Source organism: Lutjanus erythropterus, chromosome 11 (assembly GCF_056507025.1).
Source record: "Lutjanus erythropterus isolate fLutEry1 chromosome 11, fLutEry1.hap2, whole genome shotgun sequence".
Classification (NCBI taxonomy): Eukaryota; Metazoa; Chordata; class Actinopteri; order Lutjaniformes; family Lutjanidae; genus Lutjanus; species Lutjanus erythropterus.
The window spans coordinates 11,727,205-11,742,241 of record NC_139327.1 but is presented as its reverse complement, the minus strand read 5'-3'; the positions used below and the strand labels follow the sequence as shown (position 1 = coordinate 11,742,241).

The 15,037-nt window shown below is 40.2% G+C and overlaps 1 protein-coding gene across 4 annotated transcripts in view; it reads left to right on the top strand.

The window, feature by feature from the left end:
• Positions 1-15,037, top strand: part of abr (ABR activator of RhoGEF and GTPase) — a 186,086-nt gene that overhangs the window by 98,663 nt on the left and 72,386 nt on the right. For all 4 annotated transcript variants that reach the window (XM_084730804.1, XM_084730805.1, XM_084730808.1 and 1 more), the window contains exons 6-10: positions 1,249-1,309; positions 8,545-8,597; positions 10,041-10,181; positions 10,852-10,973; positions 13,979-14,147. In XM_084730804.1, coding sequence (XP_084586930.1) covers positions 1,249-1,309; positions 8,545-8,597; positions 10,041-10,181; positions 10,852-10,973; positions 13,979-14,147 — 546 coding nt within the window. The remainder of the gene's footprint in view (positions 1-1,248; positions 1,310-8,544; positions 8,598-10,040; positions 10,182-10,851; positions 10,974-13,978; positions 14,148-15,037) is intronic.

The following is a 15,037-nucleotide window of genomic DNA, read 5'->3' as shown; positions in this document are numbered from 1 at the left end:
AGTAAGGTAATAAGAAATAAAGTGCTGAACATCACTACGAAAAAGGAAGAAAAGAGGGCAAATAAACAAAACATTAAATTAACAGTAACAGTAATAATAATAATAACAGCAATCATAACAGTGAATTTGAAAGCACTATTTTGTCATCCACTGGTCAGCATGCATGAAGCAAGCATTGTAAAATTTTTGCATAAAAACAATTACATTAAACAGGGAAGACTCTAGTGTTCAAAAATGAATACTCCAGTCTAAATAGTGAACTGGAGCCATAAATGATATGTTAAATATGTTGAATCCCTATAATGTAAGAGTCCTACACTGCAGTTAGCTGTTTATTACTGTCAGTTGTAAAGTTCAGTCTGTTATCCTGAAAACAAAAGCCAACTGCTCTGAAAATACACACTCTAGACTTTGAGTTCAGTGACTGCCTGCCTGTCAGACTCCATTAGCATACTTTGCAATTTAACCGTTGTGAACAGCTACTCCCTCAAAAAGATTATTGATGGTTTCTTATGACTCATAAACAGATACAAACTAATTTGGCAAACATTCTGAATTCATTTTAACTCAAATAAATGTGAAACATGCAAAGAAAAACAGTTTTTTTGGGCCTGGAATAGAAATTTCAAATGGAAAACATGCTGGCTGTGACGCTGTAACGCCGGGAGTATTTCAGCTCAGCATGTTTCTTTGATCTCTAATTATATATTGTGGTCTTTTTATAATCTACTGCAGTAAATATATTACATATTTCACTTTTAATGTAAACATATATATAGTTATATAATCTGTTCTTATCTCCTCTGTCATTGTGGTTTAGAACAACGCCCTGCCTGTCATTACACAAGTACAGTGTACAGCAGAGTGCACAACTGAAACATGAGTTTTAATGAAAAACTTAATTAATATTATTCATACCATATATAAATAATGTTGATATCATGCTGTAGAGGTGTGTCAGTGGTTGTAAATAGAATATACTGTGAGGTAAACTTGTGAAGGTTGCACTGTCCAGCCTCATTCAGCTGTCTCAGTCTGCTGCAGTGACCCTATACTTCTTCATTTATGCTATCAGCCTCCACCAAGCAAGTAGAGAGCTTTGTGTGTGTGTGTGTCTGTGCGTGTGTGCGTGCGTCTGTGCGTGCGTGTGTGTGTGCGTGCGTGTGTGTGTGTGTGGACGAAAGCGTGGCAGTGTGTGTATAATTAATTAAATTGATCATTCCACTCCTCTGTCTCCGTCTCTTTCAGAACCTCAAAGTGAAAGGTCCTAAAGACTCCAAAGATTGCACCACAACTGTTTCGATGGAGGGTAAGTGTGTCTTTGTGTGTGCGAATATGTGCCTTTGTGTGTGTATACGTCCTTCCCTTTGTATGTCTCTTCGTGCGCATCCGTGTACTTCTGTCTCGGCTGGCTTGCTGCTTTAAGACTCCAGTACTGCCCCTTCTACTTGTGTATGCAGTGGCGGGCTTTGGGAGGCAAACTGGTGCATGTGTGAGCACTCTCTCTCTCACACACACACACACACACACACACACACACACACACACACACACACACACACACACTCTCTTGCGCTCTCTCTCTCTCTCTTACCCTCTGTTTCTCTCTGTCTGTCTCTGGCTGAGAAGTGAGGCAGTGAGCAGGAGAACACAGTGAGGAGAGGAGATGAGGGATATGGAGGTGCTGCTGGTCCTCAGACTGTGTTGTAACTGCACATACGGTAACGACTGCATGATACGAGCCGCCGCCGTTTGATTTGGGCAACTTTGAGTATTGTTTTTCTTTTTTTTCCCGATATTTTTCTGTGGGCCAGGATGTCAGCATTGTTGATTCTGCAGTAGATTGTTAGTACAGTATACCGTCTTTGCTGTGAAGTTGGGACAGTTATCAGTAAGCCGTCAGATTGATTCAGGATACCTGCATCTCTAAATTGGAGCTTTATGAACTGATGCTCATGATGCACAAATAGTCGGCTATAATGTCTGCTTTAAATGGAATCTTCCCTTTTCTGTACATTTATGGTGCTGTAGCCCACGCACTGAGGTGATAAAATTAGTTTCTCTTGAAGCGTTGGACCTTTTGTCTGCTTGCTGTGTGATAATCGTCAGGAAAATGCAGCTCACCGAGACTGACAGCCTGCAAATCCATGTCTTTGAACTTACAGAATAATTTACAGGAGGACAGCAGCGTTTTTGTCAGTGTATTTGTTTAAACACAGGGCACGCTTTGTCTGTATAAGGACTGCTGGCCCCCAGACTGCTCCTCATAGAGAATTCTTATCACCAGAGGATCGGAACAAATCTGATCTGTATGTGAGTGAGTGTGTTTGTGTGTATTAGGGAGCTCGTACGTCCCTTTACTTTGCCAGTGTCTCGCAAACTTCAGCTGTTTTTTTTAGGGATTTGGCTCAACTAAACCATGGGGTAGAGCTCTTGCAGGTGCAGGGAGAAGAATGAAATGTTGCTGTGAGCTGTCCAAGCAAGCATGATGAGCAAATGGTGTGTCTTTGTCAGGCTGAGAGAGGGTGGGGGAGTGTTCATTTGTATGTCAATTTACACTAGCACGTACCTGTGAAGTGTATGTTAATTAATGCATCGTAAATGAGGAGGAATCCAAACATGCGGGTTGTTATAATCACATTTCTCGTTTCTCGTCTCAACAATAAGGATTGCCTGCTTGCCCGGGGTGAGTAAAATGCCATGTTGGGCAAGTGAATCTTGCAAACTGACCAGGCAAGTGGTATTGATTGATTATTGATTAACGATTAAAGTAATTTTTCATGCAGAAATAGCAGAAAATACTATTTTCAGCATCTTGAATATGGAGATTTCCTGCATTTCTCTATGCACTGAATATCCATGGTTTTTGGACAGACAAATCTACATCTAAAGACATCATCAGACACTGAAAAACTGGGATGGACATTTTTCTCTATTTTAGGAGATTTTGGCCCTATATTAAAGGTAGTGTCAGTAAGATTTGTTTGAGCTTTTCTTAAATGCACAAGAAAGATAGTTGGTTGTTGAGTCTTTCAGGATGTCAAATACAACAGAATATTAACAAAATAAGGGAATACAGGCAGAGAGCAGAGTCTCTGCAGATACAGCCATGACCACACACTACGAGTGGTTTGAGTGGATTGAAAGGTATTCCTAAGCCTTTAAATTGTTTTTAGGAAAATATTGCATATGCTGCCTTTAAACATGACAACTAAGTTGCAATATGTAAGAATTCAAAATGAACTAAAATTATCAACAGAATGTCAAAAAATAACAGTTTTGATGTTATGTTAAAGGTGACCATGTCTTGTGTTGCAAGGATATCTACTTAAGTTAGCATGCTAACCAGCTAGCCCCAGCCCCATCTGTCTTGTAATAGAACTACTTCAAGAGGCAAAAGTCCAATGGCATCAGACCTCCCTCCAGTAGTTTCACCTGGGAGATGTGTGCAAGGAAAGAGTTCCCTACGTTCCACAAGCTCTCTTAACTTTTGTAGTCTAACAAATAAAATAAACTTACAAAATGATTAAGAAAGAAAGTCTTGTTAAAACATCGTAAAACAGACTTCATTCAAACAAGAAACAAGATTAAACTCATCAGAGTTGCCGTGGTTTGATGGCAATTCTTACATATTGCACTTTTAACTGTGGTCTAATAAATAAGCCAATTTGTATAGGGCGAATAAAATTTGACTTTGTCCAAACGGACAAGTGAAAAAAAAAAGATTTATGTTGAACCCTGGAGACTATATTATCGTTATACTGAACTACTGTCTGATTTGTTTGCTGTACCATTGGTTACTGTGGTAGTTAAGTAGCATGAAGCTAGTTTCATATTCCCTCAACAAATCAGTGTTCGTCAGCACCCTGGGCAGCTGCTTTGATTACTTTTTGAATTGCAGTTCCTTAATTACCTGGTGAGGTAGTCGAGGGATTTCTTTAGCTCATCAATGAAACCAGCGCTTCCTCTTTCTTTTCCCTCCATATTTCTTTTATTGTGCTTTCTTCCTACCTGCCTTTCTTCCCTGTACTGTCTGTTCCATATGATTTAACTGGACCCCAGCCAAATGGGCCGATGTGTGCTTTTGTGTGTTTTCTTCATTGAAATAAGTCAAGTTGTCAGGCTTCTTCAAATATAGTAAAGCCCACTCTATCATCTGCCTACCACCTCTTAATGAATGGATGCAAATAGCAACACAAGTGCTAAATCAAACAAGCATCTGACACCCTGTTTTACATGTAAATGGAGACTCTTGCTCCGCACCGCTACCATCTTCTCTCTGTTCCTTAATCCTCATTTGCCCTCTCCCTATCTGTCATTCTGCCTTCTTTATTTCCCCCTCTCGTATCGCTCTTGTTCTGTCCTCCACGTCCTCCGTCACGCTCTTGCCTGGCATCGGTAGCTAAACGTCTTGCCAAACACTGAGGGCTGAAAGCTGGCAGTCCCTGTGTCCTAGCTGTAGAGGCCCGTGCAGCGTGTGTGTTGTGCCTGTTCAAAGACTTCACCCACATGGTCTATCCCCTCGTTAGCAAAAGATGAACTATCTGTCCCTTGGCCAAGTCGTTAATGCGACCTTGAGAACGGGACGGATCAGAGGCATCTCGCTGTGACAGGTCATCGGCTTCCAATAATCCACCTCTTTCTTTGTGTCCTCTCATCCTCCCTTGTCATGACCCTTGTCTGGACTTTGGACTTTGCTTCTTTGTCCAGATTCCAGATGGGATACTCCAAAAATCATCACTTTTACCCTGCATTAGTACTGCTGACAGAGTAGGTCTCAATACATGTTCAGATCAGTGTTATCTTGTGTTTGTGTGTAGGATTTAGTGGCATCTAGTGGTGAGCTTGCAGATTGCAAACACCTTGTCTCACCCTCAGAATCAAAGTATATAGGAGAACGTATGTTCAGCACAAAACTCATGTTTGTTAACATAACAGCACCACTCTCACTACATGGGTCTGTCAGCAGGCAATGTAAACCTACCATTAGCTGGTAGAAACTCTAAACACGGTTAAAATTCCAAGCGTAACGGTCTAAAGTTTGGCTGCATTTCATCCAGAAGGATTCCAACACTGGGCAGGATGTGCAACAAATGTTTAAAACAAAAGAAGTAGGCTATACTTTAAACTCTTCACACTTAATATATTGTTTATTTTCAAGGTCTAGTTCAAGTACTAGCATCTCATACTTGAATAGACCTTTTTCACAGTAGCCATACCGCTATGAAATAGTTGGAATACATGTTACCAGTGGTACTAATTAAATAAATTCTGTCCATTGAGCCAACATGCTCAGCTGACTTTGTTTGACCAGAATGGAGCAGAACCTGAATTAGTTGGCAACGCCTGTGTTTAGTACAAAATGGCTGCTGTGAAAAAAGTCTGTTGTATCCAAAGTAACCTGAAGTCACCCTAACTTCCCTTAAGTAGCCGAACTTGAGGTGAATACAAACCTGCACACACACATACATAATTAGAGGTGCTCACAGCCCTTGTAGTCAGCGCAGGTCCTCTGGTTAATCCTCCCGGAGGTAGCTGTGTTGGCTCAGTGAGCCAGGACCATTGATGGAGGCCGCGGTATTAATGACCAGAGGGTGGAGAAACTTCAAAGAGCATCAGCAAGGCCCTCTAGAACATTCTCTTTGGTCTTATACAGTAGCCGTGTGTATGTGTGTGTGTGCGTATGTGCATTCGTGTATGTATATTTGAGCATATAAGAGTATGTAAAGTTTAATATGACAAGCCTTATCAGTAGATCTGAACATGCTCCCTGTAGGTTTCTGCTCCCGCTCTTTTCATTTCTTTTAGTTGAAGGAGGAGGCGAGAAGAAAGGAGAATCGAACCTTAAAAGTGAGAGTACAGAGACGCAGAAGAAGAGAGGTTTAACATGCCCGTACTACTATACAGTTGAAGGGAGCAGTGTTCAATGGTTTAAACAGATAAGTGTAACATTGCAGGGGAAGTGTAGCAGTGTTTCTACCTCTCTGTGGGAACGGAGACGACTTGCCCTGCATACTGAAGGCACATCATTTCTCTCTGTTTCACTTGGCTTGTTTTTCTTCCCTTTGGTTTAAAAGTCAGTCTTTCACTATAATAAATGGAAATTAGCTTAATCATTGAGTGGAACATTGTCATCTGCTTTCCAGATTTCTTTGCCCTTGTGAATATGGTTTGTTTTTATTGCATACCCTTTAGTATGCAATGGTTAATTTGGTTACTTGTGATTACTAGTCAGTAAGTATCACAATATTAGAGTAATATAGCTTGATTACTTTGGATTACTTTTGCATTACCTCACTACCAAATATGTTAAAATTGTTTAGCCTAATATAATGTTTTATGTTTGTTGACAGATTTAATAATCGTTTGTTCAGCTATTCCTTCCTTTGTTATGCAAAAATGCAGATTAAAAGCAGTAATTATTTGTGCTTTTATACATACTTTGTTAATACTATTCACACTTTACACTCCAACTTAAGGTGCACTAACATACAAATATTTTGAGCCTTCTGTTTTTACCCACACACAATCCTGGTGACCAGCATCATCACCTACAGTCCCAAAATATTTTTAAGTAGCAACAGCAGCAGCAACGGCCATAGTAGTGGCTTTCTGTCTAGCTAAAGTTAGCAGATGGTTTGTGTAGCTAATGTTTGTAGCTAAGGTTACTGGTTGGTCTTGGTATTTAAATTAAATGTTGAGTTCTACAGTCAGTCTTTAACTATAATAAATAGAACTTTGTTCAATCACTGAGTGGAACGTTCTCAGCTGGTTTCCAGATTTCTGGATGTAGGTTGTTTTACTGAATATGATTTTTCTTTTTGAGTACATGTACAGAGCAACAGTATTATACTTTTTTCTTTTTTTTTTTTTTTTTTTTTTTTTACAGTGCATCATGACACTCGTGGCATTATTATTTTGAGACCTTGAGACGTTTTTGGCATTTCATTACATGACTTTAGAAGCAGAATAGAAGTCCCCTCCCTCAGCCTCTCTCCCGCCCTCGCGTCTCTTTTTATACTTCTATATGTGTGTTTGCTTCTGATTCGTCACTCCCCGGGGGTCCTTACATCTGCCATCTTTCCTGCCGCCTATCTCCCCTGTATGGTTTCCTTTTCCATTTTCTTTCTGATCTTCCCCTCTGTCCTATCTGTGGGAGTTTCTCACCTCGAGCTGTCATGTATGTCAGACCTGCTGCTGTTCACACTACCTCAGCTGCAAAGCCATCCCACGGGGAAACCAGCCAAGTGTGGTGGTGGCACAAGTTTCAACTATGATTTTAGAGACAGGAGCGATGACGTTTGGGCACGTGTCTATCTTTTTATATATACATGCATTCATTTGTGGTATTTATGTTTTTATCTGGGTTTCTCTTAAAGGGACAGTTCACTCCAACATCAAAAATGCATATTTTTCCTCTGGCCTGTAGTGATTTTTCTAGTTTGTTTTGGTGTGAGTTGCTGAGTTTGAAGATATCAGCAGTACAGATGTCTGCCGTTGTTGTTGTTAGCATCTTGTTAGCCATCCACTGGTAATCCCAAGGTGCCTTGAGCTAAGACTGTCAACCAATCAGAGCCTGTGTTCCTGACTTGCTTGTGACAGCACAGATATATGAATAGATCCATGCCTCAACATGAGAAAAAATTATATTTGCGGCGATGATGGTAATGAGCTCAGCTCTGTGGCAGGCACCGCAGTATTGCAATAATATGGTTATCGTCACAGCCACAAGCTCTAGTAGATTCTTCCACAGAAAGACAGTAGTTTCCAAATAAAAAAAACTTTGCAAAACCAAAACTAGATGGATAAATAGCTCTACAGGTAAGAGGTACAGGTAAGGTACAGGTAAAACCTGTATTTCTGATTTTGGTGTGAACTGTTCCTTTAAAGTCCAGTGTGAGCAGGCAGGCTGTAGTTTACCTAGTAGCAGCTGATATATGCAGTGGAAGCAAACTGTTTGAGGACCAATAGGAGGCTGCAGCAGCATCAACCCTGGAGATGGACTGCATGTTAAGCAGCCTGCCTAAGGACTTGTGTGTATGTCCATCCCTTCATTGTGCAGTAACAAACTGCTGCATTCCCCCACCTTCAAGCTATCAAACAATACACATATTGCCAGCTTTGTTTTTTTTTAAAAAATACAATAATATGATGCTCTGTTGATCTCCACATAAACTATTACCTGTTCCCCTCCACACAGGTCAGGATCAGCTGCATGTAGCTCTAACACACTCTTACAGTTTGGATGTTTGTTGTCTTTAAGCTGGATGACGCCAACCCAAGAATTGTATCATCAGTCTGACTATAGGTGCTGTGTTTAACTCAGCGTGAGCCGAGTGGGAGTGTTTGCCCTTGTTCGATCAGTAGAACTGTGACCTCCTCTGTGTGTGTGTGTGTGTGTGTGTGTGTGTGTGTGTGTGTGTGTGTGTGTGTGTGTGTGTGTGTGTGTGTGTGTGTGTGTGTGTGTGTGTGTGTGTGTGTGTGTGTGTGTAGACTTGTTGTGTATAAACGACACTGACTCAGAGCCCTCCTCTCTCCCTACAGCTCTCCTCTACAAGCCAATTGACCGTGTTACCAGAAGCACCCTGGTCCTTCATGTAAGTACGCAGCTTGCAGTTAACATGATTTTAAGGATCATTTCACCCAGTTTAGAGGGGAAAAACAGGACACTGACTCTTGTCGCTCACTTTTCTAAATTAGAATCTGCATTCACTTGTGTTGTATTTGAGTGGAGACAGAAATCTCTGAGACAGACATCCCAAGAAAAGGTCAAATAAATCCAGTGGTGGAATGTAACTAAGTACATTTACTTGTGTATTATACTTAAGTATAGTTTTGATTAACTTATACATTGCTTTTCATGTTCCTTTATACTTCTACTCCACTACATTTCTAATGACATATTCTACATTTTACTCTACTACATTTATTTAACAATAATAGCTACTTTTCAGATTAAGAATTTGCATAAAAACACACTATAAGCCTACTGTAAATAAAATAAAAGTAGAGAAAACCTAAAGTGAAGCAACTGCCTACAAAGCTTTTTTGAGTTCATTCATCTGATGGCTGATATGTTGTGTCAGCTTCGGTAAAAAAGTTCACTCACAGTGCTACCTCAAGTTTGTCAAAGTTGACATTACTACTTATATCTTCTCATGTACCGAAGTTAGGAAAACTGAAATTATTACATTTGATGAACTGAAAACCATGTGTTTTAAATTTTTCCTAACCTTCCATTTTTTACAGTCTTAGATTAAACAGTGGTTTTCAACTTTTTTAGCTTTTGACCTCGTCACAATAAACTGTGTCTGGTCTGATCCACCCTTAGAAGTAAACTTTTGCCTCTTTCACATTTTAATTCTTGGTTAGCTCCTCCACACAGCAGCCTGAGTGCTGAAAAGTCAAAGACTGTTTTTTGGTGTTTATCACACTGTCCTCGCTGCCTAAATAAGCGCACCTCCTTGGATGAGTAATAATTAACTGGAAACTGCCAATCAAGCCGGCAGAGATGCCTGGAAGTGTGTGTAGTTGTGTTCCAGGAGTGTTTTGCATGAACACGTTTGCATAAAGCTGTCAGAACAACAAGCTGTCCGGTGCATCCAAGGCTAGTGTGCGTGTTTCTACAAAGGTCATGTTCCTGTCCTCCATGCAAATTAGGCAGCGCTGAAAATTGGTGGTGTTGCTTTTGGAAGATAGACGGCTGCCCGGGCCTCTGTTGTCAGCTGTCCTGTTCATCACTCTGATGAGAGCAGCTTCAGTGCAAACAAGGAAATGAGATTTTCACAGATTTCACAGAAGTATTCAGACAGAAACCTGTGTATGTGCAGTGCAATTATGTTTTAATTAAAGAGACACAATTAAATCTGAACTTCTGTTTATGCTTGGATGGTGTGTGTCTAACAATGAGAGTGGATTTCTAATTATAGGCAGAATAAGGTAAAAATTACTTCATTGTTAATAGACTTTGTCTTATTATTATTGCACCAACATAACTGTATGTTTCTTTGTAACCATGTGTGTTTCTGCATGTGTTGCAGGACTTGCTGAAACACACTCCTAAGGACCACCCGGACTTCCCCCTGCTGCAAGACGCTCTGCGGATATCTCAGAACTTCCTCTCCTCCATCAACGAGGAGATCGACCCTCGCAGGACCGCTGTCACCACACCCAAGGGAGAGGTGTGTGTGTGTGTGATCATCATGTGTAGACATGTAACCTTTTTGTCAAAGTATAAATGAAAGTTTAGCTTAGAAATGACACTGTAATTACCTGCAAATAATTAGATAGAGCACACATACTGCACTTATTTACTATAATAAATAAAATAGCAGCAGATGCTGTTTTAGTTTTTTTTCCCTACTGTACTCTTCAGTGGTTGTTACAGCAAAAGCAAGAGGCTAATGTATGGATAATTGACTTTGAAGTTAGGTGCTGTGTCATTTGGTGCAAGGAGAGAGTGACCCTGAGTGGAGGAAAAATCTCTGCATGTAGGAAAGCAGCCAGTGGTAATACTCCATACGCCTCCTTTGACTTTAGTACTTTCAGATCAGTTAATACTTTCATTTCAGACCTGCTGTGTTTTTTGAGAATGGTTTAGCTGTACTATTCATTGTGAAATAACTAGTAGTTTGGCAAACTGCACTTTTTAAGTTACTTTCCCCAACATTTATTGCACTCCAGTAACATTCTCAGGCTCACAAGATATGACACACATCGTTCTCCCTTGTCAAAACCTGCCACCCACTAGCCCGTGACCCACAATGCAACTTGACCTCTGACAGTTTGACTTCATCAGCATTGTGTATGTGTCGGTGAGACAACAAGAAGTGACATCAGGTGTTCTCTCAGGCCCGTCAGCTGGTGAAGGATGGCTTCCTGGTGGAGGTGTCGGAAAGCTCCAGGAAAGTTCGGCACGTGTTCCTCTTCACCGACCTGCTGCTCTGTGCCAAGATGAAGAAGACGGCTGTGGGGTGAGTCCACTTTACCTTTTCCTCTTCATCCTCCATCCACTTGCACCTTTAAATATCAACTATTTTAGGATTATCCTCTCTATTCTTCTGTCTGCACGTCATTCATTTTTCCTCCCACATCAGCACGTCAACCCCCGACAGCGGAACAGAAAGGATGACACGGACGCTTTACAAAAGATCCTGTCTCTCTGTCTGTTCTTGGCTCAGCTAAGCAGAAGGGTTTGTTCAAACCTCACTAACAAAAATGAAGACTAGCAGGTGTTTGGCCTCTGGTATTTGGAAAAGTAGAGGAGAGTAGCAGATATACACGGTGAATGAAGAGTGAGGATCAAAGTGTTATTCAGAAAAAGCACAAGCAGAAGGTTGCGTGTTTCAGGAAGCCGTCTGTCTGAGCCTGTGTGTGTGTGATGCTGCCTCCAAAGGCTGTGACACATGTCCATAGATTAAGTGTCACATTTGCGGGATTGCCTGTCGCTCGCTTCGTCAGCACGACGGCCGCTGTTAGCCTGATTAGCTCTTATTTTGGTTGACATTCACCCACTGTTTGTCTGTGTCATTTGCTCACTTGGAGGAACACATAGTGTTGCCATAACTACCAGACCTGTAAATCAGACTATCATGGTCTGGAGTGTTATCGCAGTGTGCTGCCTACAGGCCACGCATGCACGCACGCACACACGCAGACATGCACACACCGTTTGAGCAGAGCAGCCATCCAGAAACTCAATCACCTTGTGTTAAGTCGCTGAGGATCCTTAATCCTGTTGTATCCTCTGATTATCTCACTTCCATCATGTTGGAATTAGTCATATTTACACTGACTCTGCTGCCACATGTTCCATCTCATGAATACATATTCTGTTGTTTTCTTTAATTGTACGCCACCATTACAATTGTTACAAAATGGCTAGGAGATTGGATATGATTATGTATTTATATCCTACATGGTTATGTATTGTATAGAGCTCCACCCTTTTATATGTGTGCGTGCAATATGCGCAAGGGTGTTTTAAAATGTAACTCAATAAGCTGTAAGCAGTGCCAGGAGCACACTGCATAGAAAATGATTGGATGGTTTGTAAAACAAAGAGATTTCCCAAAAGAGCAAAGAGCATTGAGGCACAAAGGGTTTGATAATGGACGGTGGGTGAGAGATCAGAGGCTCAGGAATGGCTGCAGGGGATGTGAGATGACTGTGCTTGGATGATAAAGAAATGAACAGCCCATCTTTCCTAAATAAGGTTTGAATGGAAGTCGAAACTACTCATACCAGAAGTGATTTTGTTATTTTTACTGTGGCTGAAAAAAGGTGCACAGTCCCAGCTGAAATGCATATAGGAAATAAATTCCTGTTAATCCCTCCTCTGTAGTTTCATCTACATATTATAATATTTAATCATTTTTCCACAGGCCAGGCTCTGGACCCTTTTTCTATCATTGAGTAAACTGATGATCTCTGACTAAGTCACATATTTTATTGGTATTTCATATTTTATTCGATGCATAAAAATAACAGTACAGAACCAATTGATAAACTGTACAATTAACCCCAAAAGTGAACAGAATAACTGCAAGAAACTTGTGTAAAACAAGTGATTTAAATGAATTTTGAGCAGGTTATTTTCTGAATCATCAGAGATGAGTTCTTCTGATATTTTCAGGAACATTTTATACAATTCTGTATTTTGTTTTTTTATTTTTCATTTTTTACAATCATAATACCTAATGGGCTTATTTTCTTTGACAATTTTAGTCTTTTTAGTCTTTTAGTCTTCTTCCTGACACTTGGCCTATGTTTCATTAGCTCTTTGGTTGTTTCATCCGTGTACTTTTCTAATGCAAGATGAAGCATGATGACTTTGTGAAGACACAGCAGCTTGTGTTCACATCTTCATTGTGCCTTGTCCTGTGTTTTTACGTTTATAACTTGAATAATAATCTAAACGTTAAGAAAATGCAATCCCATTTAGTTTTCCTCACAGAAATGAATAAGATTCTGAAATGTAGGCATATTATATATTATTTTAAGAAGTTTTCTTACACCCTTTAAAATCAAGAAGACGTTACAACCCCCTATGAAGCTTTGGCGGCCCCTTCTGGGGTTGGGATCCCAAGGTTGGGAATCATATTTGTCTGCAGTTTTACATTTATGTAGTTGATGATATATTTATAATCTATATATTTTACATCTAATTGGTATGATCCAAAAAAAACCCTTTTGCTTTTGAAAACCCATCCTGTGTGGAGCCATCAGGAATGTGCATTAATCTATTGCAAACTTTTGATGCTCTTAAATTAAGATTTTAGACGTAACAGAAAGAATTTTGTTTCCAGTTTGGATTTTCATTACCCAGCTGCTTAAATTTCCATCTGATGAAGGTGTCGCCCTGATAATGAGTTAGCTGTAGCCACGAAGCACCCAGGAATATTAATGAGAGCCTCATTAGTGACAGTGCACATCAATCTTCTGAGCCGTGGTGGAAGTAGCAGCATCATTTCATACCTTTGTGACCACATGAAGAGGCTGAAATGGTTACTTATTTTGATGTTGTTGAATTAGTCCTTTTTTCTGATTAAAATGTGAATATTTATTTATTTATTTACTTTTGTATTGTAATGATGTGCAGTGTTTTTTTCACCATGGTTAAAAATTAAATAATTTACTTGTTTAATTTAGTTTCTTTGTTAAAATTAGATCAGAGATATACAGTACTTCTATTAATTATGGCACTTCAAAGCTTCCTTAAATTATGATCTCTGAGTTATTGCATTGCTTGTATTTTTCATGAAACCAGCCATCTGGATAGACTTAAATTGTTTGAGGATTATTCTTAATTCGTCAATGTTATTACTGCCTTTGCTCTGTAGATTATATAGTTTTGTGTGTCTGACTTGACTCAAAAAAAGAGGAAGGATTTATTCTATGATTCTTTGACTAATAGTGTTTCATATTCTCCCCTAGAATCCCTGTGTTGATGTTTCTTTCCCACTCTGTCCATCTGCAGTCGCCATCAGCAATATGAGTGCAAGTGGTACATCCCTCTGGCTGACTTGACCTTCCAAACCCTGGACGATTCCGACTCTTGCCCCAGTATCCAAGTCCTGCCCGAGCACGAGATCGAAGAGATGAAGATCAAGATCTCAGTCTTGAAGAGTGAGATACAGAAAGAGAAGGTAATCCTGTTGGTTTTTACTGGCATGTAGAAATATGATTTATCCCTGTGGCTTAGGGTGGCATGTCCAGTTAGTGTAGGTGTAACACTGAGAGAGGGGACTGAAACCACTGTTAATCTGCACTGCTGTAAAAAAAAGAAGCAAATGTCGAGTTTGGAAGCTATTCAGAAAGCCTCTGGAGGCTGAAATCCACTGTTGGGAGCCATAATTATATATATTTTCTTACATTTTTCTGTCTTGACTATACAGAAACTATTTGCTATTCCAGAGCAACAGTTGAATGAGACACTAACTGAAATGCCTGTAAGTCTGTAAACAGGAACTACAACCCAAAGTGTCAGACAGTAGTCATACTGCAGAGATGCCTGGACAGACTGTTTTATTGTTTCTATGGCAAGACACGTCAAGGGGCTATTTTGAAGTTCCTCATACCAGAGTGGTTGCTAATTAGTGTCTACTTTTGAGTCTGGTAGCGCTTGATAAGCAGAGATGGTTCCTAGAATACTAAGCGGGCACTCAGACGACGCTGTCTATCAAACCAGAGGGGGGCAGCCAATGTAGGTTAGCCTAAGTAGATGCAGTGAAGATATGAAGCTGGGTCAGGTCACTGAGTATCTGCTGGGATGACTGTATGATTCAAAAGCATTTAGAAGCTACAAGGTTTGAGTCAGAGGGCTCCTTAAATTTGCACAGCCTGATACCCACTACAGGGTCGAATGATGGCTCAAAACATCTTTTAACACAAATGCTGGAATTCCACAGAGACGGATGCATTCATAACTCACAGTGAAACCTGGCTGACTTTAAGACATTTCACAGACACGCAATTTATTTAATATCTAAAACCTCTAATTAAAGCTGGGGTGCATGACTCTTACATATAAATGAAT